Source organism: Diabrotica undecimpunctata, chromosome 6, assembly GCF_040954645.1.
Source record: "Diabrotica undecimpunctata isolate CICGRU chromosome 6, icDiaUnde3, whole genome shotgun sequence".
In the NCBI taxonomy this organism is placed as follows: Eukaryota; Metazoa; Arthropoda; class Insecta; order Coleoptera; family Chrysomelidae; genus Diabrotica; species Diabrotica undecimpunctata.
The window spans coordinates 144,987,078-145,014,116 of record NC_092808.1 but is presented as its reverse complement, the minus strand read 5'-3'; the positions used below and the strand labels follow the sequence as shown (position 1 = coordinate 145,014,116).

Below are 27,039 nucleotides of genomic sequence, written 5' to 3'. Positions count from 1 at the left end.
TTTATTATATAATTTATTGAATTGTTTTTAACAAAAATAGTAGATCTTTATAAAATATCTAAAAACAAAACCTACATAAATATTTAAAATACAGAAATGCCATAAAATATTTAAAAACGTACAGTGCATAAAACCTAAATTCTTCTTGGAAAACTGTAACAAATTGCACTACTATTACAAACATTTAATATTAATAGGAATATTGCTACTTTTTCTCTGGGATAATTCATATGTATCCAGTTAGTAACATGAAAACTGTGGTAGAGTAAACGTCCATTATGGTGAGGTCCCTTGAAATGCACGAAACGACGTATTTTCGCATCAAGGTAGTGGATCCCTCCGGCTAGTGAACATCGCTTCGCCGGCATTTTGTGATAGTATTTACGGATAAATTAAAAAGTTATGGTCAATAATTTCTTTCGGTATCAAATTGGAAAATTGTTATAACTTGTTGATGATTATTTATATGTGCTTATGTGTCAACGTTCAAATATGGTTTACTATCCTGTATTGGCTCTAATCTTGTAATATCTATCCTCATAGAACACATTGGGCAGTGAGGATCGTCTTCAGCAATTCTAAAAAACAGTATCAATATTCATAAGAATTTAACATAAACAATTCGAATATAAATAAACAAACTGTTTATTAACCCATACATTACAACATATTTTCAACAAAATGTAACACATAACAAATTTTGTAACTTTTTGAGGATTTTACATCGAGTTAGAATCTATGTAGAGGGCATCACGTGACTAAAACGACCTCACTTCGACCATATTGTTATGATCGTTTTGACAGATCGTGTATGATTGTTTACGTTTGTTGTTTTTTTCGAATATTTTTAGTTTTATAATACTTTTACAAAAACTGTAATATTATAATAATATTGTGATAGTGCATAATAATCTTGTTCTCAACGTAGTTGCAGTAGCAGAAGCAATGTTAATAAAAAATCTTCAGGAATACCATTCCACAGGTTAGAATACAAATGTGTAAACAAAGTAATGGCCCGTACTTCAGAAAATAAATTAATAGTATTCATAAAAAATGCCTAGGGCCCGCTTTAGCGTTAGTCCGAAACGTTTTGTGATGTAGTCCGAAAGGGTCTTTTTAATTATACACCCTTTATAAAGTTTTTATAAATAGATCTTTTGTGATTCATGGTATATAGCCAACTACAGAAATTTCATTTTCCTTGTGGATGTTTATTAACCCTTACCTGGAAAAGACAGAATATCTGGGCCATATTCTGAGAGAAAAAAATACTTAATCCCTCAACTAATTAACCAAGGAAATATTGAGGGCAAGGGAGGAGTAGCAAATGTCGTGGCTTCAAAATATAAAGAACTGGACCGGCATAAATAACACTGGCGAGCTTTTGCATGCCGCAGAAGATAGACGTCTGGCCTTAAGATAATTCGCCAACGCACTATAAGTGCACGGCACTATAAGAAGAGGATAAGAGAGTCATACTCGTCAAATAGTTTACAGTCTTAACCGACGCTGTGTAGATAATTACTAGAGTCAAGATGGACGTGACCGACGATAAATAATAATATAATCTTGTTCAATCGAAGACAGCCATGGAGATGAAGATTTTACACTTTCAACTGTCCTATATGTGTAGGAAATACAATCACACTAAGTGATCTGAGTTCAAGGCGTAGGAATAAAGGAAGTCATGTGAGAAATTCATTACAACAGCAAGAAGATAAAAAACAAAGAAGCGAAGGAAAAATGGAAATAAAAAACGAGAGAATGTACCTTGACAAGGCGGAGAACAAATATCATAAAATATGGAGTAAGATAAAGATAACAGAAGAAATAAAGGAGGTTCTATAGAAAGAAAAATAGGAAAAAAGAAAGCAAAACAAGAAATTTGTGTTTAATTAATGATGCTACCTTCGCTTTTGGTGGCAACATTATTCTTCTTCAAGTGCCATCTCCGCGGCGGAGGTCGGCAATCATCATAGCTATTCGGACTTTTGAGACGGCTGCTCTGAAAAGTTCATTTGATGTACATCCGTACCACTCTCTCAGGTTGCGCAGCCATGACATTCTACGCCTCCCTATGCTTCTCTTTCCTTGGATCTTTCCCTGCATAATCAGTTGGAGCAAGGTGTATTTCTCTCCACGTGTAATATGTCCGAGATATTCCAATTTTCTTGTTTTAATTGTATTTAAAATTTCTATTTCTTTATTCATCCTTCTCAGAACCTCTTTGTTTGTGACGTGTTCTGTCCACGATATTTTCAGAATTCTTCTATACACCCACAGCGCGAATGATTCCAGTGTTTTCATTGATGTCGGATTCAAGCTCCAAGATTCCATTCCATAAAACAGAGTCGAAAAAACATAGCACCTCGCCAACCTAACTCTTAGTTCCAATTTTAAATCCCTTGTATATAGAACTCTTCTCATTTTGTTGAAATTGCTCTAGCCTTTTATATTCTGATTTCAATCTCCTGAATGTACTCATTTGTGGAGTTAATCATTGTTCCCAGATATGCATATTTATCCACTTGTTCGACGTTGGTTCCGTTTATTAAAAGATTCTCGTTATTTCTTTTTCAATATTCTCATAAATTTCGTCTTCTTGGCGTTCATTGTTAGACCGTACTATTTTCCAAACTCTGCTATTCTGGTCACCAGTCTCTGAAGATCTTCAATATTTTCGGCTAAGATCACAGTGTCGTCCGCATATCTAATGTTGTTAATGGGAACTCCATTTACATTTATTCCAGCTGTTTCACCCTCAAGAGCTTTTTTCAGAATCTCTTCGAAGTAGGCATTAAAAAGAATTGGCGACAATACGCATCTCTGTCTCACTCCACGTCTAATTTCAATTTCTTCTGACAGCTGTTTGTTAACACGTACTTTTGCTCGCTGTTTATAGTATAAATTTGATATGATCCTGAGGTCTTTGTAGTCAATCTTCTTTGATTTCATGACATTAATTAATTGTCGTACTTTATCGAATGCTTTATTATAGTCAATAAAACATGCGTATATATCTTGATTGACGTCCAGGCATCTTTGTATCAGTATATTAAGTGAAAAAAGAGTTTCACGCGTTCCTAGGCCTTTGCGAAAATCAAATTGTGTATCATTAACGTCTATGTCCAGTTTGTGATACATTCGGTTACAACATTATTCATAAAAGGGTAAATACAATGTCCTACAATGTCATTTCGGAAAGTTAAATGCCACTAGTCAGCAATATAATGCTTAACAAGAGGGTTGCTGTAACTAAAAGGGTTGTATACGATAAATTTGTCCCACAACGAAGATAGCTCTTCGATGGTAAGAACCGACGTATCCGTGAAAGGATTAATATGTTATGACTGGATCCAATGATCGATTTTTTTTCCTCGTTTTTTATAAAGACTTTAACAGCAAAACCAAAAAGATATGTCAAGAACTAACTAGTGATATTAATTCTCCATAAAGAAATGAAATTTAAAAATACTTACTGAAGAAATTCACTTCGGATGGCTGGAAAATCACATTCTGGGCAAGCTGTTAAATCGGCGGTAACTATATGTCGTCCCTAAAAAAATACATTATACATAGGTTAACCACTTTTACAAAAGACAAGTGCCAGGATTCTCTCAATGGTATTTCGTCGAAAGACCGAATTACGGTTTATTGCTTTATTCACACATTCCGAAGAAATATGTGATCTCTTTGAGACCATAGAGAGTAGATTAATAGCCAGGGGCATACTGTTTTTTTACGTTGGAGAAAGTAGTAGGCAAAATTTCTCCAATAAATACTACTACTGTTAAAATCATGCAATAGTTTCTTTAAATCTCTCATTTATTTAGCAAAATAGAAGTTTTCACAGTCTAAAATTATTTAACAGAAGACATGGCACGCTTTTTGAGTCGTTTACGATCTCTATTACGTTTGGTTTTTCCAAATCAGTTACGCTGCCTCTTTGATTTCGAAATGTTGTCATCTGTTCACCGTTAAATTCAAATGCGTGAAAAGTAAGCCACTAAGTATTGCCCCGCCTGGGTCTCCTTATGTGAGAGTTTAATGCCCAAGTAATTACAGTATCTGCAATATCATATAAATTGTCCATTATTTCTCATATTCAATACTAAACCAAACTTCATAAGACGAAAATAATACATAAAAGAAGTATTCATGATGATCGACCAATGCAACCGAAGTTATATAACTTCTTCAAACGAATGGAATAACAACCTTGAATGATCTCTTCAACGATATATATAATACTAGTAATAATCCGAACGATTGGCTGGAGTCAAAATTTATTCCTCTGCCTCATAAAGTGAATACAAAAGAGCGTCAAGATCATACAACTCTCAGCCTAGTAAGTTATATACTGAAGGTATTTCTGAGGTAATTCACGGCAGAATTCATAAAAAAACTAAAGGAAGAAACAAGTAGTAACGATTAAATATAGGTTGGTAGTTGGTGTAGGTTGGCTATTGTGTAATTATGAGTTATGTCAACGTTATGTTTATACGAGTGAGTTAATGACAATACAGATAAAAATATAGCATGATGATTCTATTAAAAGAAATTATCCATCAATAATGTAAAGTCATTTCTAAAATAAATATTCAATAGTAAACACTTTGGGCTTAGGAATAGATTTAGCACGAGAAAAGCATTATTCAGTCTTCATTGTCTAGTACTCATCATCATTTGGCTCTACAAGTCTATGTGAGTCTTGGCCGCGTTTACTATTTTCCTCCATTGTTGTCGATCCTGAGCAGCTATTTCCCATTGCTGTATTTCCATTTCGCGTAGATCACTGGCTACTGCGTCCTTCCATCTCTTTCTTGGGCGACCAACTGACCTTCTGCCATCGGGCCTTTCCCAGAATGTGGCGTTCAGGAGTCTTTCGTCACTCGATCTTAGTACGTCGCCCGCCCATCTTATTCGGTTTGCTTTAATGTAGCGTACTATGTTTTCATCTCCATATACTGTCTGGAGTTCATCATTGTGTCTTCTCCATTCTCCTGTTGTCTCTTCTCTGCAAGGTCCATAGATAGTCCGCAGTATCTTTCTTTCCAGTACCAGTAGTTTTGTCGTTTCCCGCTGGTTCAGAGTCCATGTCTCGCTTTCATACGTTATTGTGGGACGAGTTATTGTCTTGCACACTCCTATTTTTGCTGGTATTGAGAGTATTTTTGATTTAAGTACGGTCATTACTGAGTAATATGCCCTGTTTCCTGCAATGATCCTGGTTGCCACGTCCTTTTCATATTTATTTTCAGATATTATGATCGTTCCCAGGTACTTGAATTCTTTGACGACTCCAAAGTTTTATTTATTGATTGTTACGTTTTGTCTAACCCTTGGTCTTGGGTTCTTCGTAACCACCATGTACTTGATCTTGTCCTCGTTGGCCTTCAGACCAACTTCCTTGGCTCCGTTTTCGAATAGGATGATGGTGGACTGTGATTATGCAAAAATAGTATTTTTGATCCTTGGACGGCAAATCCGTTTGTCAGTTGTGGTTGAGATTTCCTTACCACATGTTCCAGTGCAAAATTAAATAGAAGGGGGGCGAGAGGATCTCCTTGTCTAAGCCCGGTGCCAATGAGGAATTCCTCCGACGTTGTGCTGTTAATTCTGATCCGTGCGGAAGCGTTCTCTATGCTCACCTGTGCTAATCGTACCAGCTTTCCAGGTACTCCCATTTCTACCATGGTCTCATACAATGCTTCTCTGCGAATAGAATCGTAAGCTTGTTTAAAGTCTACGAAGATTTGGTGTACATCGCGTGGAATCCCAGTTTTTTTTTCAACACCTGGCGTAGGACCTGGTCTATGGTCGACCTTCCCGGTCTGAATCCGCTTTGGTAGTCGCCTATTATTTCCTCTGCGTATGGAGTTAGCCTTCTAGACAGTATTATGGATATAATTTTGTACGTTGTATTGATTAACGATATTCGTCTATAGTTCCGACATATTTGTTTGTCTCCCTTCTTGTGGATAGGTACTATATGGCTTTCATGCCAGTGTTTCAGAATTTCTTCTCTTTCCCAGACTTCTTTTATAAGATGATATATCTCAAGGTGGAGCTTTTCTCCCCCTTTTTTAGTAGTTCCGCCTGTATGCCGTCTGGGCCTAGAGCTTTATGTTTTTTAGGGACGAAATTGCGGACTTTACTTCAGCTAGGGTGGGCCCTAGTATTTCAGGTTCGGCTAACTGGTACTGTCTTTGTTGCCCTTTCGTTGTGGTTTTTTCTGTATTTAGGAGTTGCTCAAAATACTTTCCCCATTGGCGGCTTATCTCCTCGTCGTCTGTGAGCAATTGTCTTTTATAAATCTTGGGCTGTTGGTCGTGTTGCCCTTCATTGTTTTTAGGTCCTTATAAAACTGTCTAGACTGACCGGTTCTATGTTCCTCCTCCAGTTGCTGTATTATCTAGTACTCCGAATCCAAAACTTGTAAGCCGAATAATAGAACTACTGACAGCTGCAAAAATTGATCAAAAACATTAAGTAATTAATGATTAAGAGAGTATGTAATCAGAACAGAAGAAATAAAACATTCTTCAGTTAGAGTTATTGAAAAAGAGTTGAGCAGGAAAAAGAGGAAAGGAGAATTAGCAGAATGGGCCACATATATTAAATAATATAGTAAAATACTGTTTCATAATACTGTCAGGAGCGAGTATTGATCCAAATATTTTTAGAGATGCAAATAATTTGTGTATCATCTAACATATGAACTAATTCTCTAGTTAATAAACTACCAGTATTAGAATAAAGGCTTATCTTACCGTTACAATACAAAATGGTATATTATTTTTGCACGTATTGCAAGTAATTTCCGTTTCTGGTAACATACTTTCACAAAAAGGGCATGGCGTCAGCGGTTCGACGGGATCTTCGGAGGCTTCTCCATCCTTCACGCCTTTCGAAGGTTTCCTGATAACCGCTTCAATTTTTTTGCTGTATTTTGGATCTATGTTTTTTCGATACTCGGGATTCATTAAGGTCGTCGCGTATTTATATGCCACTTGCCTCAAATTAGCTCTGTGGCATTCTATCACAGTAGAAGTCAAAATGGGAACTATATCTGAAAATGTTTAGAATTAATATGAACAAATTTGTTTGTTATTTATATTATTCTAAGACAATTTGGCTTTCGTAATGGCTTCGGAACAAGAAAAGTTCTATATAGTTTCACAATCCTTGCTCAAAAATGTTGAAACCAACATCAAGATTCAATGTCGCTTTAATAGACAAAAAAAGCGACAAAGTTAAACATAATATTCTCATGGGATGTCTAAAGCGAAAAGAACTCGATAAAAATAATATTTACATAATGAGAAATCTCTATTGGAACTAACAGACTGTGGTAACATTAGATGAAAATAGCACATATGCGCAACGGATAAGCAGAGGAGTGCGACAAGGCTGTGTACTTTCACCATTACTATTTAATATATACTCCGAAGAGTAATTATATTAATTATTAATAATTATAGAATCACTTAGCTACACTGTAATAAATACTGTAACGAACAACCTAATTTCGACGTAATCCATATAACGGCTCCAAGATGTATCGACCATCTGTGCCTAACCCAAGGTGCGGCTTGCAGAACTGTCAATAAAACAATTACGTGAACAACTTGAAGAACGAGATGAAGACTGCAGCGGGTCCAAGAAGATCCTTCAAGATCGACTGAAGGATCTTCTCAACAAGAATGGAGATGACCCAGATACATTTCACTTTCAATCAGCCGAAAACGCAGTTTTAACGAAGATCAAAGAAACTTCTAAAAATAATGATGAACGATTCGAAAATGTTTCTAGAAGATTCGACGAAAAATTTGAAAATGTTTCTCTAATCATTAATGATAGATTCGAAAATGTTTCTAGAAGATTCGACGAGAAATTTGAAAATGTTTCTGAAATGGTGGAAAAAACTTCTAGAAAGAACAATGAGAAATTCGAAAAAGTATTTAGAACATTCGATAAGGTAGGAGAAGATCACAAAGCTAGAGAGCATGATAACCAATAAGAAAGTGTTATCACCAGTTAATGCAGCAGTTTTAGATCCTGTAATGAAATAAGACACACCGAGAGACGAAACGACACATCATATGAGATTCAAATTGCCACCATTTGATGGGAAGTCTTCTTGGTCCATATACCTTAGACAATTTGAAGCTATTGCGATAGCCTATCATTGGACAGAACAAGAAATTGCTGTTTCCTTGACTGCTGCTTTACGAGGCGATGCTGCGGATATCATAAGATCGATTCCTAAGGGCCAAGAAAAATATTACCAGACCTTGTTCACTCAACTAGATAAACGTTACGAATATGCCCATCTACGCCAAGTCTACAACGCACAACTAAGAAGTAGAATTCAACGAGCAAGTGAAAATTTGCAAGAGTTTGAAGCAGATGTTGCTCGTATAATACGATTGGCTTATCCGGAGGCACCAGACAACATATTGGAAGAAATTGCTATATATGCCTTCGTCAATGGGTTGAGAGACAGACAGAAGGCTTTACGACAAGAAGATCGAAAGTTTTAGATGAAGCGCTCGCCATTGCCTTGGATCACGAAATAGCTAGTCACGAAGCTATCGAGTCTGAACATCTGAATAAGGCGACGAATAAAACGATAAACCTCTAGAGTAAATCATACGGAAAATAGGTCACGACACGATGCCGAAGAGACGCGATCTCAGATGTTGGAATGGTGGTGACGTAGGTCACATTAATGATCAATGGCAGCCTCAGCAGCTACAAGACGCCCAAGCCGATGATCAAATTATAAAAAGAGTATTGGATTGGATGCGTCGAAGTGAGAGACCTTCTTGGCAAGACATTAGTGTATGTAGTCCGGAAGTCAAGTCCTACTGGAGTCAATGGAATGGACTAAAAAGTGTTCTTCTGTTTAGAACCTTTGAGAACGATGATGGTACAGAATTTAAGCTTCAATTGTTGTTCAAAAGTTGTTCACATAAAACGTCTGGCACCTTATGCTGGCTGAAATAAAACAGAAGAAGCACGAATCCTTCCACATGAGATAAAAGATGACCGGCTACCGGCGCTGATATTAGTTCAGTTTAGTTATTATAAGATATTATACTGTAAGCTTATAAATAAATATATTTACTAAATTTGTTTTATTAAACACTTTACCGCTCATTTTATTAAACACTTTACAATACAATACTGACTTTTATATAAAACAGAATACTTACGGGCAGGAAATTTTGATATACTATTAGCGACTCTCATTAACATCCTAGCCGCATTTAAATGTTGTCCTCTCTTCACGTGCAATTTGACTAAAATATAACTATGTAACAACATCAAATTCATGTACATCTCAAAGGGGATTTTTATAGAATTTTGTTTTAACTCCTGGCACATGGCGTATAGGATGTCGTGAGCGTTTCTATAATTTCCGTTGATCTGTTCTTCGTTGGCTATTATAACCGCGGATTTAGAAGCTTCACGAAATTGTTTTCTTGCCATGTAAAGTCTAAAATATAATAAATTTTCATTGTTTCGTGTCAACTGTTTTAAGCAATTCATAATAAAAATATACTAAGTACACTCTATGCTTTTGATTTTGGCATCGATAGGTGCCGCATCTAGACCTAACCTAACCTAACCTAAAATATTACTTTTTCTGTCCAGCATTATGTGAATATACTTAAAATACTTTCTTACCTAAAAAGATATTTTGGATCTTTAGGAATACCGTCCGATTCTCCTAGCAAGAATTCAATGAGAGTATTTGTCAAGGTATTATCGTTAGATGATGCTACGACATCTATAGCTACTGTTATTGCTTCTTTTTCTTTAGAGCTTGATCTTGCAGCCTTTAAAAGAAACTTCATAGCCTGAAAGGATATCAAAATTGATAAAATATTTTCTAAGAATATAAGAATGAGAGGTATAAATAAATCTGCAAATTTTATTAAATTGTCAAATAGTGTTGTAAATCTGTCTTAGAAGATACATTCTCAGAATTGTCTTAGATTTGTCCTGTTGGACTGTAAGCCAATTTTTATTGAAGAACTATTTTAATTAAGGAAGATGCTCAGAAGAATCCTGGGACCAAAAAAATACAAGAAGGAGAATTTAGACGTTTATCTAACAGCAAGATAATATAAGGAACGGTGAAGATATCATCCCAGATGGGAGAACCAGACCAGGGATGATATTAAAAGAATGAACATTCCAAACTGATGAAGGAAAATGGATATTGATTATTAATCGAGCAAGAACACAAAATAACCTATGAATGAAGAGAACACCAAATACGGAGAAAGAGAACTGATCCGCAAGAGTTACCAACGAAGAAGTACTCAAAAGAATGAATAGTCCGTATGACCTGCTGACAACAGTAATATGTCGAAAACTCCAATATTTATTGGTGGTAGAAAACGAAGGGAAATGTGCTTTACTCCAGGTTGTACTCCAAGGAAAGATTGAGGGCAAGAGAGATCCAAGAAAAAGAAGAATTTCTTACCTTTGCAAGTGTTTTGGAGCAACATCAACCGAGCTATTCCGCAGCACAGTAAATAAGGTTCGCATTGCCATGATAGTGGCCAACGTTCGGAACGACTAAGGTACTTTAAGAAGAATTATCGGTTAAGGTCCAGTATTCTACACCATATAAAGGAGTAGAGAATACATAAGGTTTTACTAATCTAATTTTCAGACTTAAAGTGATACAGTTTCAACAAAGAAAGTCCATAAAAAATCATATACTCTAATATACAATAATAAAATATATAAACTATTTGTGTCAAATAATCCAGTCTGTAGCTTACCTTCTGATAATCCTTAGCATGAAACCAATACTTGCCGGAGAGGAGAAAATTTTGTTCGTTTTCAAAATGAGTTGCTACGCTAACAAAGTCCTGTGGTTTTATATCATCTTCGGAAAATGTATCTAGGAGGATTTTTCCATACAGCATCATCTTCCCGTGTTTTTTCGCTAAGTCGAAGGCTTCGTCTATACATTTAGAGATTATGAGAAATTTGATAGCAGATGCTATATCGTTGAGTCCTAAAAATAACTGGAATTAGACACATTTTATACTACAATGTGCACAAACGTTCTTAGCAAAAGAAAACTGCAAATACTTAAGGAAACTACAATTCTTTAAAAATAACCTCGTAACCTTTGTATCATTCTAATATTTTTAGAACCGCTATCTTTTAAGTAAAAGCATTTTGCAAATCTATTTATATAATCCACTGTACTTTAACAAACTGTAGCTATCTTATCAAGCATATATCTACCCTCCATTAATGTATTTATTTAGAAATATGTTAGTTGGACAAAAGAAGTTCACTGTAACAATTATATAACGAATGTAAACTTACCCAAAAAGAATTTGGCAACCATTTTAGCGCCCTCAATACTCTTTGTTTCTTGTACGAGCTCAACAGCTATCTCGGGATTATTTAAGTGTTCTAAATGTAACCTGGAAAGTCATTTATTTAAAGACAAAGTAAGAAATATATACCTGTAAAATATATGCGCCAATTATGGATATACACTAAATTGGCAAAAATTCTATCAATGCCTATTTTTATATATGTATATGCCAATATAAGAATTTTAAATCTGAAAATTGTAAAAATCTGTATTGTATTATAAAATGAAACAAACTATATAAAATATTGGGTACATACCTGATAACAGAATCGAAATCTTTTGCTTTCTCGTAGGCTAATACAGCTTGTTCGATTTCGTTTTCGCTTTCTTTTGCTTTGGCGTACTGAAGATAAATTTTAGTCGAAGATATATTCGGCAAGAGTTCTCCAACTTTACTCCAACTCTTCATTTTAATGTAGATAGACGCGGCCTTCTCGTATTGATAACATCTTTCGAATAATGAAGCAGCTAAAAGAAGTAGATAGACTTTAAATAAAATAGCTTTATCCAAAGTTGCGTAAAGACGCATTTCATGTGTCAAAATTAGTTGATAAATTTTAATTGGTCAATAAAAGTTCAATGCAAACAGTAATACCTTTCCTTCAAAAGTAAGAGAATCAGTGAACAATAATTACAGATTGCAACCTATAAACCCTGAAAGAAATGTATCATTACCAAATATCAGCCCTGAAGGCCAACATTCCTTGATAAAGTTCTTGACCTAGTAGATACTTTCCTCCTCCATTGTATGGTTATCATCAATCCATCAACTTTTACGAAATTTTCTTCCTCGTATACTTCTTTATGGAACTTGGTTCACAATAGTTCACATTTCGCTTCCAACATGTCACTACCGGCCTAATACCTAAGCCTTAGCTTTGGATTAACCTTTTTACGTGTAGAAACACTTTTATCGCTAAGGATTCTTGACTTGACTGATGAATATCACTTAATATTAAGGCAGGGGGAAGATTTTGAGGTGTCTTGTGATTTTACCTTTAGGTTTTCATTCGATGTAATTTTTTTCTATTTTTTTATAGTCCAAAGGGAACTGTTTAGGTTTGGTTTTAGTGAGTCGAACAATTTCAGAACGAATTATTCTTCCACATTTTGTGCTATATGTCTCAGAAAGTATCATTACTACAACAAAAACTGATAAAAGTCAAATTCTTAGTAAAATTAGAACCGGTGTTTTGGGTTTTATCATAATGATTTGATAAATCGCTTTTTGGTGCTTCTATTTTGGTTTGAGTGATACAAAGTATGTAAAAACATCAAAAACATAATCAACTAATTGAAATAACATGTAAATGCAAATATCTGAAAATATAAACATAAAATAAAATTAAGAAAATAAAAAAAAATTGCAAATAAATGATTCAAAGCAAACAAGTTTTACCTTCAGCATATTTCTTTTTCTTTTCCAATATTTCCGCACATTCCCGTAATAATTGTTTGTTGTCCAATTCTGTAGCAGCAGCTATGCCATGTCGATAGTTTCCACAATGTAAGTTTGTTCGTGCGATACCAGATTTGCAAATGAGTGTATGTTCCGGATTTAAATCATCTTGTAGACCTTTTTCATAATGTCGTAAAGCTTCAGAGTAGTTACCGCTGGTAAAAAGATAATACAGTGAAAACTATTAAACAATTTCCTTTGGAATAAGTAGATTTGAAATGAAGTGCATTCAGTTATAAATGAGAAGATCCCACAAAATTCGTGAATTCTATATTTCAATCCACTTATTTACTGAAATAACTACCTACACTACTTACACAAATTCCAACTGTTGTGCATATTCGCGAGATATTAGTGCTATATCATTCGGAGCCATTTTTCTAGCTAATTGCAACGCTTGTTCCCACTGTAGAAGATCTCTTCTCATTTCCAAAGCTGCTTCGGGGTAACTCGACAACAAGAACCATTCTTGAGCTTTATCATACTCATTTAGGTACATGCTAATGTATCCACATAATAATTTATACTCTTCTATCTCTACGATACTTTCTAGACTCCACACCATAGCCACAGCTTCCATTTCTTTGTATACTTGAATAGCTAAATTCAACAAGGTAGTGAGTAATGACTTAGATTAATCGGAAAAGCTGTTTAAGTAAGATTTTCGGACTTACCCAATTCAATCTCTAAATATTTTAAAGCTTTTTCTGCCAATTTCTGCAACATCTCTCTGGATTTTACTAGACGACAGGTTTCAAAAGCAGCATTAAACCTAAAATTACAAAAAAAGCGCTGATGATTTATTAATACGGATAAATTTGCAACCACGGGTTGACTGGACGATCTCCATAATTATTCAGCTACCACAAAATACGAAAATTATATACTAACCTCATCTATATATCCGCTATAAATAGCTCCCGAATAAGCTAAAGTTTTAAATTGTAAATCTTTAACAGCTGTAAATATGGTCCTATTATGTATATACTGAGCCCTTAATGTAGGCAACTGTTAATACATGGTAAAATAAAAAATGTTAGTTTTCAGCATAGACTGAGCATACACCGTATATATTAACAGACTGAGCATGCCAGCAACGAGCAGTGACAACATCTTTTGCGGTTGTTCGATTCGATCTGTCTCGCTCTAGCGCATTGAAACTGCCCACTCGCTCTCTCCTGACTCAAAAGAGACACCTATACTTACTTGGTGTAAGACAGACAAAACGAAGAAAAAAAAATGGTGTCGTCACTTAGCTCTACAGACTGTTCAGTCTATGTTAATAGATACGTCTAGAACTTGACGTTTATGTAGATACTGAGCCCTTAATATAGGCAACTGCTATCACATGGCAAAATAAATGTTAGTGTTCAGGTACTTGACAGAATGGGTCATGTGATGGAAAATGATGGAAGAAGCAGATGGAAGTGGCGTTAGCTTCAAAAATAAGTAGTATGTAAACACTTTTTGTAGAAAAACTGCTCGATAGGTACATTAGAGATGGTGTATCGATTGAAATATTGCTACATCAGGGACAATATGAGTATAATTACGATGTTCTTTGACAACACGTCTTACAAAGCAATCGTAAGGACGGTTCTTACTCCCGCCCATATTTAACACGTTCCGGCAACGCCGCAAACGAACCTAACACTGTTCCGGTTCTTATCAGTACCTTGAAACTAAATCTAAAAGGATTTTAGTTTTTATTACAGTTCATGTAAAACACATAATAGGTTGCAGGTACATGTTGCATGTGAAAATAGAAGGTGAATTCCAATGCGAATTTTCGTTTTAAATGCCACGTTACCCCGCAAAAACCGTAACGTTGCAGTCCATACATTTGATATATTGAATAAAAGATCTTCTACTAACCTGTGTAAGGAGAGCTGCTTGTTATAGTTTGCCTCTAACATAGTATGATCCTTTTCGTTGACGTTCAATTGGGGAGTTTCATGAGTCGTCAGTATAAGCTGCGTAATCTGTCCTCCTGAAGTTGCAGATGTAACTTCTCCAGAATACATCAGTAATGGCAACTGTTTGGTAACCAATAATGTGTTGCCGATAACTTCAACCAAACTACCTAATAAGTTGATAAAAAGTTTAGAAAGTAGTTGATGAATTCAAGTGATGTTTAATGAAAAATCATTTTATAAAATGTTTTTATCGAGTTTATCTTTAAGATTGTTTTTTCTTCAGTTTTCGTACCTTTTGTAGAACGAGACACATAATGGTAGGCAGTAATTTGGTGTTCATCATATATTATAAAAACATTCCTCTCGGCAATATTATTATCCCATACAACACCTAATACTTTATTTGGTAAATTTGGTATTGCCACAGCTTCGTTTAGTACCTTAAAATTAAAACAAGATTAAATTTTTTTTTATTTTTACCCCATTTTGCTTATTTAAAGTACACCGTAGCGTGTTTAAATTCAACTTTCAAAAACGCGCGTATTTTAAAGTTACCATGGCAACATCAACAGTTTTAAATATTTATCTGATCTGACAGGAGTACATAAATTGTAACGTCAAATAAATAAAATATGAATAAATATTACTAACAAATATTTCAAAAGCTTTATTCAAATATTTGGAAAACTTAATCTTTTAAATGAATGTGAAAAGTACAGTTGGTATTGTTTGAAATATTTTTTAAATGTTTTTTAAATCAGAGGAAATGCTGTTCAAATTAATACTACCGACATTCTCGGAAGCCAATGGGGTTGTACTTCCATTAATGGCACTCCCAATAATGTTTGAAACATTCTTCTCATTCTTCTTTTAAGCAATATACAGCCAGTAATAACAATTAATCTGATGTGATAGATTGCAATTTAATTTTCATTTTTCTCATTTCCATAATAACGAAAGGTATACTGATGTATAGTCCGTCTAGAAAGTATCCGGAAAAAAGAAAGCAGAATTATAATTTTACGGTATTTATTTCTATCACTTGAAATACAAAATTTTAACAAATAATTCATCTCATTTACTTATACAACCTCCATTTAAATCTAAACACTTAACTAAACGTCCAGGGTCACTCGAAACTAGGCCAAGGCCATAATTTTCGGTAATGGTGTTCCAGGCCTGTAAAACTGACCGAATCAAACCTCCTTTATCTCGTGGCGCTGCTCGTTCCACTTCAATCTTCATCAATCCCCATATGTTTTCAATGGGGCTAAGATCTGGAGATGCTGCTGGCCACGGAATTGTTGCCAATTCGTGTTCTTGCATCCAAGCTTGAGTATACGCAGAAGTATGGCATCTTGCATTATCTTGTTGAAAACGCCACCCCTCTGGATATAAAACATGAGCCGTTAAAAAAAACCATTTAGGATGTCACAATATTTCGCACTATCAATAGTACCATTAACTATACAGAGAGGTGTAGCACCACGCTGAGATATTGCTCCCCAAACCATTATTTTAGTGGGAAATTTGGAAATTTGAAAGGTAATATTTTCTCTTCATAGGACTTTTAGATGATTTGCATATGTAGCGTTTTCAGTGACATGCAGACAGTTTCTGGGCATACTTTTATTCTTTTTTGATTTCCAAATCTGTTTGCTAATTTTCGAAACCCTAGTCGCGGATTTTGTCGTCCTAAAGCCACTAAAGCGTTTAAATTGTTTCCGCGAATCTTACGCGGTCTACCCGAAACTGGTCTATGTCTCATATCTATGCCATTTTTTATCTTCTTTATTGTCTCATACACTGCTCTTTTTCCAAGTTCAGTCAATTGCACTAATTTTTTAACGTTTCGGACACCCTTTCTATATAAATATTTCACCACTTTTCTTTTTTCTACTTGCGACATTATTTCACAAATCTTAAGTCTGTTTACAAACAACAATATTTGACAGGTGGTGTTGTCATGCGATTTTGTTCATAACCTACTATCGGCACAACCTATTGATGCATTACTTTTGTCTTAAAATGTTACAAAAAGAAAATCTATTAAAATTAGGAAAATATAAAATTCCGGAAACTTTCTAGACAGACTATACATCAAAAATTCAACCATTTTACATTATTAGCTCTTATTTTAATTTTTTGTAGTAATAATACATGATTTCAAAGTATACCAATAAAAAAAAATAGCGTAAAGTATTCGTGGTATTAGTAGCTCAGTAACTGTCAGTGCCGGTCCCAAGCGTGAATAAAGGAGGGGAGTTACAGCGGTAGTTTAGATACCGGCCCTGTGGAAAAATTCACAGCAAAATATCCCGTACAGCAGCTTCGGACATCGGACGGATCACACGGAAAACGACGGAAGCAAAGAATGTATTTAGAGAACTAATTGCATATGATATTGACATAGCTATACTCAGCGAAACAAAGAAAAAGCTGGTGCAACTATTGCAGTAAAACAATCATGGAAACATATATAACAGATTAGAACCTAGTAAATGAAAGAATCATAACTATCGACATAAAAATAAAAGGGAAAAAATTTAAATGTTTAGTATCTATGCTCCTACAGATGACTCGAATACAAACAAAAAATACTATTTCTTTCACAAACTATCGTTGATGGTGCCGTTTCAGATGCCCTAGCTGTCTTAAAGAAAAAAGATTCCTCGAAGAAGAATTGAGTAACCTCCAGTAAGCTGACTTTCTAAGATTAAATGAATCTTATATACTAAAAGGCTAAGCCCTTTTCTTGTGCTCAATACTCCTCCTAAACGGTGATAGATAGGAGAATAATTTTTTCGAATAATAAAACAGATTTTTGAGTAGATTCCTTCTAAGGTTTAAAATTTTAAAAATTCGAACCGGTTTAAAAATGGCGGCCATAAAATGAATTTTTCCTATAGTAAAGTATAGGAATTCAATATTATACACAATGCAACAACGCGTCAATTCTCGAATGCTGGAATGCACCAACAAGTGTTTCCACTTAAGGAATAACATAATGACCACTCAAAATTCGGGATTCTCCTGTCTCCGATTTTAATTTATGGGGTCTGTTTTACACTATCTGATGAGTTGGTATTTTTTTATTTTTATGTTTAGTTAAATAGTATTCTGTTTCCAACAAGTGCAGCGTGTGTGAGGTGTTGTGATTGATATTTAGAGATTTAGACTACGTTTTGAGTTTAATACTTGAAGAATTAAATAATGAGGTAAGCATTACTTTGTTTTTAATTTATTAGTTAGAAATATATTATTAATTTTGTTGGGAATAAGACACAATTTTACTTTAAATTAGGTTTATTTTAAATAAATAAATAAAAAATAAACTTATTATAAAGTAAAATTGTGGCGTATTCTCAAAAAAGTGGAACAGTAGGCGGTAGTGTAGACTAGCGCAGAGCATCATACTGTTTTCTGTATTTTTTAAATTTAAATAATATTTAAATATAAATTTAGTTAGTTAGTTAGTTAGAGTTCTCAAACCGACTTCTTTTTCTTAAACGTGGCATTTTACAATCTAAAATATGCAAAAAAAGTTACTTCCGGTTTTACTTCCGTTTTTTATTTAAGAGGGGCGGAGTCTAACAATCATATTGTTTCCGTTTCCTAATGTAAATCTTCCTGAAAATCCTAAAAAACTACTGTATCGATTTTCAATTTAAAAAAATTTACGTCGATACAGTTTATTTTTAGGATTTTTGGAACATTTACACCAGGCGACGGGAACGATGGATCGTTATACTCCGCCCCTCTTAAATATCAGCAAAACTTACATCAAAACTCGATGTCGAGTTGGTCCGCTAGTAATATATATAAACCTAGAAAGCCTACTAAAAAAATGGATATAACGGTTTTTTCTAATATAACCTACTGTATACTTACCGCGTTGAATACATAACCATTGATCTTAATGTCCACAAATACCAACCGCGTCCCTGCAGGGTCTACATAAACATTGATAATGCCGATTGAATGTTTATATTCCAAAGCTCTGGACCACTCGTCCAAATGGAAATACAAAATACTTCCCATGTCCGTGGCGTATATTAAAAAATCAGCTGTTAGTTCGTGACAAGTGATCACAATTGATTCGTTTATATTTTCGGGAAACGTTATGGAATCTTTGTCTTCTTGATTAGCATTGGCGGATTCTACCTGAAATCCGAATCAAAATATCTATTAGAATTTAAGAGAAAAAAAAATAGTGTTTATATTTCCAAACCTTTTCCTATGCTTTGTTACATATTTTACATAAGCTGTCCAAAAGCTATTCTCATTTGTAAAACGTTTACTCAAACAAAATCAATGCTTTGTAAAATTCTTTGTGCTTGATTAATTCCATAAAGCACTCTTTAACTGCTTTGTCGAACTAATCAATCTAATTAATGAACTAATAATGTAAGTGCATTAGAAGTTGGTAATAAAACTGTTGGTGTTCGGTACGCTGACTCTTACTGGACGACACTTTGTGGAGATCGACAATCGAGAAGGGAGTAGTGTTTGCAATGCTAAAATAATTTAGATATATGTTCGCGAGTATCTGCGTGTTGGGTGTCCCCCTCCCCTTCCGACAGATCCACGGTAACTTTGGAACAAGTTTCGGAAACACCTTGGCAACTCCTTTAAACATTTATACCCTTCTTATTGCTTATATCATGCTGTTGCTGTCGATAATAATTATATCATTATAAATATATTATGCCGCTTTAGAAGAAGATGTGGATGAACTAGATGAGTTACTAAAGGCCACGAATATAAAATCTACTTATTTAATGGAAATAAATTACAATTTTAAATTCTGATACAGGAAGTGATTTAAAGGAGGCATCTTTATTAATCTTGTGCAAGTGCACTTAAGCTTCGAACTATGCACTAGATGTTATTGACAATCTTCTGAAGGAAATATTGGGAAAAAATATTCCCTTTGGAGAAAAAATGTTGGTTCTGATTGAATATTTTCACCAATGTCTTCCAGTTTTCCCTCAGATTCAGAAACTTGGGTCATTATATCCTTCATATATATTTAAGATATATTTTAATGTGAAAATACGTGTCCTAGCTAAATCATGATTCTGCAGAAGCTGGTGATGAAGGAGAGGAGAAAAATTACTGTAAAAAGTTTTGAAACCATCGAACTCGTCTAGAACACCATTATATCGCCTCCAACTCAAGGTTGGAGAGACTTTTCGGCTGCTTAGAAACTTTCGGTAAAGGAAAAAGCTCGATTAATTAATATGGCTTTAGGAACTCACATAATTCAATGCACTGGACACATTTGTGTCCAGTATAAAAGAACTGTCATTCAAAATTAGCCACTGTCAGTTCCCTGCTTCGGCAGCTTGGACTATAACAATCGATACGACTTGTAAGACAAACAGAACAAGCTCAAGCTTAAATATTAAAATTTAATTGATAAACCCGGTTTTTGGACATGGTCAACAGTACGTCACCTTTTCGTAAGTCGTGTTAGAGCAGATATTCGCGTAAAAGTTGTGGATGGATCCTGTGACAGAAAGTGACATCGTGAAAGAAGCACGCGAGTTTTTTCGAGTAATGTCCCAAAAAAACATCCACTCAAAAATCAAGATTCTTTTTTCTTTTTCTTTGATTTCTTTATGCAATACGATGCCTCGTGTATATAATTAATTGTTATTAGTGCTAATAATATTAATAAGTGTTTTAGTGAATGTGAACAATAAAGTATTAGTTGAACTTGCATTAATTTATACAAATAACTATGTCTATTATGATTTTTATTCACAAATCGTGATTTTCTTGTCAAAAAAATACCATAAATTATAATGTTTCTTACCAAATGTAGCTGCAATCTTCCTTCGACCAACACCGACACGTACTCTTGGCCAAGCCTAATGCTGGTAATAGCTCCTGAATACTGTTTCTCCTTTAGTTTTAAGGGTACATCACCTAAACCGAGCTGCCGTTTTGGTAAATTATAAAACCAGATACTGTTGTTCATACCAGCGGCAAAATAGTAGTGTCCGACAGCAATAAAGCTCGGCTCTATTTCCAGAGGAATAATGATCGGCTTCAATTTTGACTAAAACAAAAGTAAACAGATCTTTATAATATTAAATATATATATATATATATATATATATATATATATATATACTGAAAAAACGATAAACGCTTGTATTTAACACTGATCAGTTAGACTACAAACAGAACTATTTGAGTATGCAGCGAAAGACATGACAAAGAAGTACCCTTTTTAGTTTACCAAGCTTTCGCAAATCTTTATTTGCATCATCAGGGCTACAATAAACAAAATTAGTACAAATTACACAATAAAAATTATTTTGTATCTTACACTAATTGAGGTTAAGTGTCATGGTGTTTAAAAAATGGAATAGACAACTCATCTGGCTCCTACAAATAATGGCGAAAACTATCCAAAAAATTGTTTATTTTAAAAAACGTTTTTACACAAAACGTTTTTGTTTTAAAGGAGTCTAAACATATCTTAGACTTACCTTATCAGCACTGTAGTTATAGAGACTGATTTCCGTTAGACTGGATAGTACTGCTATTATAGGTGGACATACGGAGGTTAACGTAGGCATATACGAAACGTACACATTTAGAGATCCTCCTTTGGTGCAAACGCCAAAAAGTTGTCCGTCACAACTCCATTCGATTCTATCGATTCCAGATTCTTGAGCTAACGTCAGTACACTTGAGGTTTCCTGAAGATTTGCCAAATCGTGAATCTTCACTCTACAATATACAATTATTCTTGAAGTAATATAAAAAACTATGAAGTTGAAATTTAAAAAAACTATAACAAAAATTTAATTTAAGTGTAAGAATTTTGTAATCTGAAGTAAACCATTTCAAATCACTTTGAGACGAATCGGTTTTCAAAGTGGCTCTAGTTATCATAGTTTATTTCTTTTTATTATTGTATATAAAAATATGCAGACCTTTGCGGTAGATCTCGATTGATTTCAAGTTCATCTAGTTAACCACTCGGATATCTTATCTTCAAGTAAGATGGTTTACAATAGAAATTATCTTAGATCTCAGTTTACAAGTAGTTGTGTTTTTTGCAGCGTCCTCTGGTTTTAGAATTTTCTCCCACATAAACTCTGGCGTTGCAAACTCTGGCATTTGTGGTATAAATTGCACATCGACCCTGATGCAATTGAATGTAAACAAGGTTTTGAGTAATAAGTTAAACCCAGGAGGGCTATCTATTATGCAGAGTATATTGTTGTGAAATTGAGCTTCCTCGTTCGTGAATTCATTTATTGGTTACGTGAATTCGGCTGTTGTAGCCGTTTCTAGTTTCAACATAATATTGTATGTTTAGCTCTTCCGTTAAGCGGAGTACAAAAGGTAAGGCAGAAGACCTGAGTGAGGATGTCGATGTTCCTCATTCAAGTCAATGAATTTCTGAATGATGTTTCCAGTTTTAGTTTCTTAGAAAGTTAAGTTGAGTGCTTCTTAAAGCCTAATGTTCTATCTAAAGTCACGCCTTTAGATGATCCAAGTGTTTTTTATATTAATTATAGTGAAGTATGCGTTTTTAAAGCAAACAATAAGTAATTTTTAAGTCTATGGTTAAGGAGACTATGGTTGAAGTCTCCATAATTTCCCATAAATCCTAGTACTTGAACCAGCAGTTATTCGACTTTAAGGATTTTTTTTAATCAATGCTCAAACCTCAACGTTGTCAAATTTTAGTGATGCTGTTGTTGGCATATCTACAATATAAAGGTTAAATAGCAATGGTGTAAATAAGCACTGATCCTTGCGGTAGGTCATTCTTGAGTTTTCTGTGAATGCTGATGAATTTCTGATCCCAGTATTATTTGAAATACTTTGTTGTTAAGCATATATTTTATCAATCTCGCTAGGTACTAGATAGTCACAGTGAATTTGTATATCATTCTTTCTCTCTGAAGGATGTTGTACGATGCCGACAGGAAAAACAGCAGAACTCTTCAGCAGCAGATAAAATTTGATCAGTACAATACAAATGTAGTAGAGGAAGACCACCTACACGTTGGATTGACGACATCAGGCGTATCACCAAAAATTGGCAAGAGCACAACATCGTAAAGAATGGATGAGTTTAAGGGAGGCCTATGTCCAGCAGTGGAAGTGATAAAAGAAGGCTGAATGATGATGACAATATCGGTTGGATTTACAGCATGCTTGTTAGATTGAACTAGCTTTAAATATTATTGACTAATTAAGACTAATTCTATTATACAGTACAACAACTCTCAGCATTTCATTCAAAATATGGCTAATGCCTAAGATCGAGGCAAAGTAAGTCAACTGCCAAATTGGTATTACCACCAGCGCCTTACAGATTACGTCTTTGACAATTTTTATTTTAAAGGTTGAGGAAAAATGTAAATTGTAATTCTCAGAATCAGTTAAACATTTTCCTTTATAACCTTACCTTTACCAGAGAATTTAAATCTCAAACGTGGTCTGTAATAGATAAGGGAGGTAATCTAAAGACCGATACTGACGAAATATTGGAAACATGGCGAAACGACTGTGGCGAGCTATATAAAAATAATAAGGTATCAGCAGAGGGTCAGTGGCCCTCTGAGTACCCTAGAAAACCTACTGTCTTACTAGCTGAAGTCAACAATGCAATTAAATCGCTAAAGAGAAATAAATCCTCAGGCATTGATTCAATACCAGGTGAAATACTACACTTACTACGTAACAAAGGACTACATATCATCCATTCTATCTGTGTCGCTGTTTGGAATTCAGGAAAATGTCCATCTGATTGGTGGACCTCAATTTATATCCCGCTAAAAAAAGGAACTACTACCAGATATGAAAACTACCGCACACTGTCACTAATAAGACATGCTAGTAAAATCTTGTTGTATATCATTAAAAACAGATTAAAAACCTATCTACATTAAAAACCTCTCAGAGCAGCTGAAGATAAAGACCAATGGGGAAAAATTGTTAGTAATATTGGAAGAATTCACGATCATCAGTAATGCGGAAACGACAAGGGAGATTGTATAATAATTTTTATTGAGTGCTCAACGTTCTCTTTTATGTAATTTCCATTAAAAATATATCTTGTTTTTTAAAAGCCACCGCCATTATACACCATGAACATGAACCAACAATAAATGACACTAATGACAAGCTTTTCATATGCTCAATAAGGGTAAGTATTTTAACAACTTTGCCATAGTTATACAAAATGTTTTCTTATGAAAAATAAAAAAACAGGTTTTTATTTATATAATATTTTGTTCTTGCCTACTTTTAACAGAAAATTACTCCTTTGTTATAAGATTTAGGTCAGTTTTGGTTATATTAGGTTTATTCTCCATCCTTCCCTTGCTCGTTAAAAATTACTAAATGAATATCATTTGACCAACCACTTCAAATTATGCCTTTTTAGTTAGTTTAAAGAAAAAATTTATTTTTAAAATTCTTGTTAGTCATTATCAATTGACCCTTGGGAGAAAATCTTTTGATACTGTTTTATATATGTACTAAAAATCTCAGAAACTTACGTATTGTCTCCACAAGATGCCGCTTTTCCGATAACCTCACTAACCGCTATATCGGCGAGAGAATTCTTATGATTTCGTATTTGGAACAATTCTTGACCTACTTCTTTAATATGCGTCGAAATCGCTATAAAATATCCACCAGAAAATCCTAATAGTATATATCCATCTCCGTACCATTTGTACTTCACTATGGACCCATAATGGGGTTGAAAGGCTAGTTCTACGGGATTGTCAGGATCCAGTAGATTGTATAGGTACAATGTTTTTTTGCTAACCAACAAGCTGACCTAAAATTTATACAATACATAAAAAAATAATCAATTTGATTGGGTAAAGTCTATGTTTAAAAATAAATAACAAATATTGATCATTTAATACATTTACTAGAACAATTTTTCAGGGGAAACCCCATTACAGATTAGAAAAACCTAGTGTAGTTAACTAAGAGGAGAAAAAAAACGAAAAAGGAAGAACTTTATGGCATCAGGCAAATCTGTTAAATCATCCACAGCTTTTTCTAGTAAGTATTCTTCAATTTAAGTACAAAATATATACAAAGCGGCTAGCAAAAATATAAATGAAGGAAAACACACAAAACCAGTCAATAATTTCACAGGGCACGATAAATCTTGAGAAAAAAATAATTTTTAAAATATACTTTGAGCACCTAAGACAAACAACAACGTACCGTGTTTTCTCCTACATCCCTTTCGTCAGTTTTCATCCGTGAAAAGTCTATTTCGGAAGGTTCAGCTCTAAGATTGATCACTCTTAAAGTATCTCCATCGATGTTACTTATGGATACAGTTTTATCATCAGACCCTAAAGCTAACAGATTCTCATTGTTCCATGCACCGCAAGTAATCTTCTTCGTATGCTTCCCGATTATTGGCGTTTTTCTAAACATTTAAGAACATTTTAAATTACTAGATAATGTTATAATATTCCAAAATAACTGAAATTCATTGGTAAATACTTTAATTCAATACTATAGTAGATGACGTAGAAGATGTGATAAATTTAAATGGAATAAAATTTTACTTACTTAGATGTATTGTGGTTATATATAGACACATTCCCCTTAACAGTCCCAACTGCCAAAATTGGATTTTTCTTCGCCCATATTAAACAAGTCATAGCATCCTTAAGACCGACATCTATAATATCCTTCTTAGTGGTATTCGTATCCCAGAGAACCAATTGTGAGGACTGACTTATGGCTGCTAGGAGATCACCATCTGAATCCCATGAAAATCCTGAACAAAGACCCGTTAATTTTATACGTTCTTGAATCTGCCCGTATCTGTCAAAAATGTTTATAACGGAATCGATGCCAGTTGTTGCCAAATACATTCCAGATCCGTTCTGCCATGTTACGTAAATATCGCCTGGTCCGTGGGGCTGTTCCAGACGAAATAGAAGCTTAAATGTAAAATATATTAAATTAAGATAATATTAACTAGACAACAGTGTAACTAGCTGCACAAAAAGACATCCGCTCAACAATACATACAGATATGGAAAAATGATTCGCAAAAATGCGAGATAATTGAACAGTAACAAAACAAATATGATAGTCTTAATGCATACAAAGAAAATTAAAGAATTGAGGAAAGGGGAAGGTAGTAGAAACATATTAGTATGAAAGAGGACACAGAAAAAATTAATTTTTGCAAGGATATGCAAGATAAGGAACCAATGAAAATTCCAAATTAAAAATTAATGTTTTATATTTTGAGGACGATTTCCGAAGTGGAAATCGAAAAGTCAACATAAACTTATTTTAAAGTAAAACTATGACTTATTCCCAATAAAATAGTATTAAGATGCCACAAGAAAATATCTTCAGAACAATATTAATATGTAGTACAATATCAAAAAGACTGGAATAGGAGTATATGGAACATCCATACAAAAAATAAATTGGGTATATTCAAAGATGTAGAACAACTTTAATTAGAAATGTGTGGAGAAGACATCAAGATTTCAGTATATCAATGTACATAATGTAGGTGCAGAAGAAGGGACTGAAATAGAAAACACCAAACGGTGTTTAAAAAAAGGAAAAAATATCTTTTGTGAATCTTTAAAGAGATTAAAAAATAAGTACTTTTCTGTAAAGTATTATAATAAAAATATATTTATTATAAGTACTTTTCAGAAAATATTTTATTTGTATTTGAGAACTATAAGTTGCCTATATTTGGCGCAATTCGATGATATAAAATGGAACTTTGCTGTAATTATTAACACAAAGAAAAATTATAGTAGTTAAAAGTCTTGAAACCGTATCGAAAAATTACTATATGATTGCTTTTCCTGAAGTTATTACCTTAGAATTGACTAAAAGTAATGGGGTTAACCAGGTCAAAAGTTCATAAAATTTAAACAAAAAGTTTAATAGTATTCCCTCTGTGTATTAAGTTGTACAATTTTATCAAATGGCATTATTTCTTTTATTTGTACTCAACTCTTGTAATGAATAATTGAAATTGTAGTTTAAATAAGGACACAATGTAATAAAAAATGTACGTACTGTTTGACTTCATTTACTAACCTTTTCGTTTGTCATTTTGAATACTGCTAAAACTAGATGAAAAGTAAGTTCCTTTTTAATTGAGTAGAAGTCGAAAAGTCATTTGAAAATGGGAAAAATCGGCTTCGAATTGTTTACAAACTCACACATACATATGTTCCCATGGTAAC

The 27,039-nt window shown here is 34.0% G+C and overlaps 1 protein-coding gene across 3 annotated transcripts; it reads right to left on the bottom strand.

Moving 5' to 3' along the window:
- Positions 1-27,039, bottom strand: Oseg6 (intraflagellar transport protein Oseg6). 3 transcript variants are annotated; one of them, XM_072535628.1, is made up of 20 exons: positions 26,891-27,039; positions 25,379-25,755; positions 25,022-25,232; positions 24,334-24,620; positions 21,298-21,541; positions 20,616-20,861; positions 18,686-18,958; positions 15,087-15,234; positions 14,754-14,961; positions 13,553-13,650; positions 13,196-13,478; positions 12,819-13,033; positions 11,677-11,887; positions 11,365-11,465; positions 10,806-11,044; positions 9,697-9,869; positions 9,222-9,505; positions 6,774-7,072; positions 3,480-3,556; positions 1-578 (listed from the first exon to the last, which is right to left on the bottom strand). In XM_072535628.1, exons 1-20 carry the CDS (start codon positions 26,903-26,905, stop codon positions 473-475), a joined length of 4,095 nt encoding a protein of 1,364 aa, XP_072391729.1. In that variant the 5' UTR covers positions 26,906-27,039; the 3' UTR covers positions 1-472. The 3 variants fall into 3 exon arrangements, with proteins under 3 accessions (XP_072391729.1, XP_072391730.1, XP_072391731.1); XM_072535629.1 differs by lacking the exon at positions 6,774-7,072; XM_072535630.1 differs by lacking the exons at positions 12,819-13,033; positions 13,196-13,478.

Excerpts from the sequence above, each read along its gene's own strand:
- Oseg6 (XM_072535628.1), bottom strand. Across the intron at positions 24,621-25,021 it reads GGGATGTAGGAGAAAACACG|GTCAGCTTGTTGGTTAGCAA; the intron begins GTACGTTGTTGT and ends TATAAATTTTAG. Across the intron at positions 13,651-14,753 it reads AAGCAGCTCTCCTTACACAG|GTTTAATGCTGCTTTTGAAA; the intron begins GTTAGTAGAAGA and ends TTGTAATTTTAG.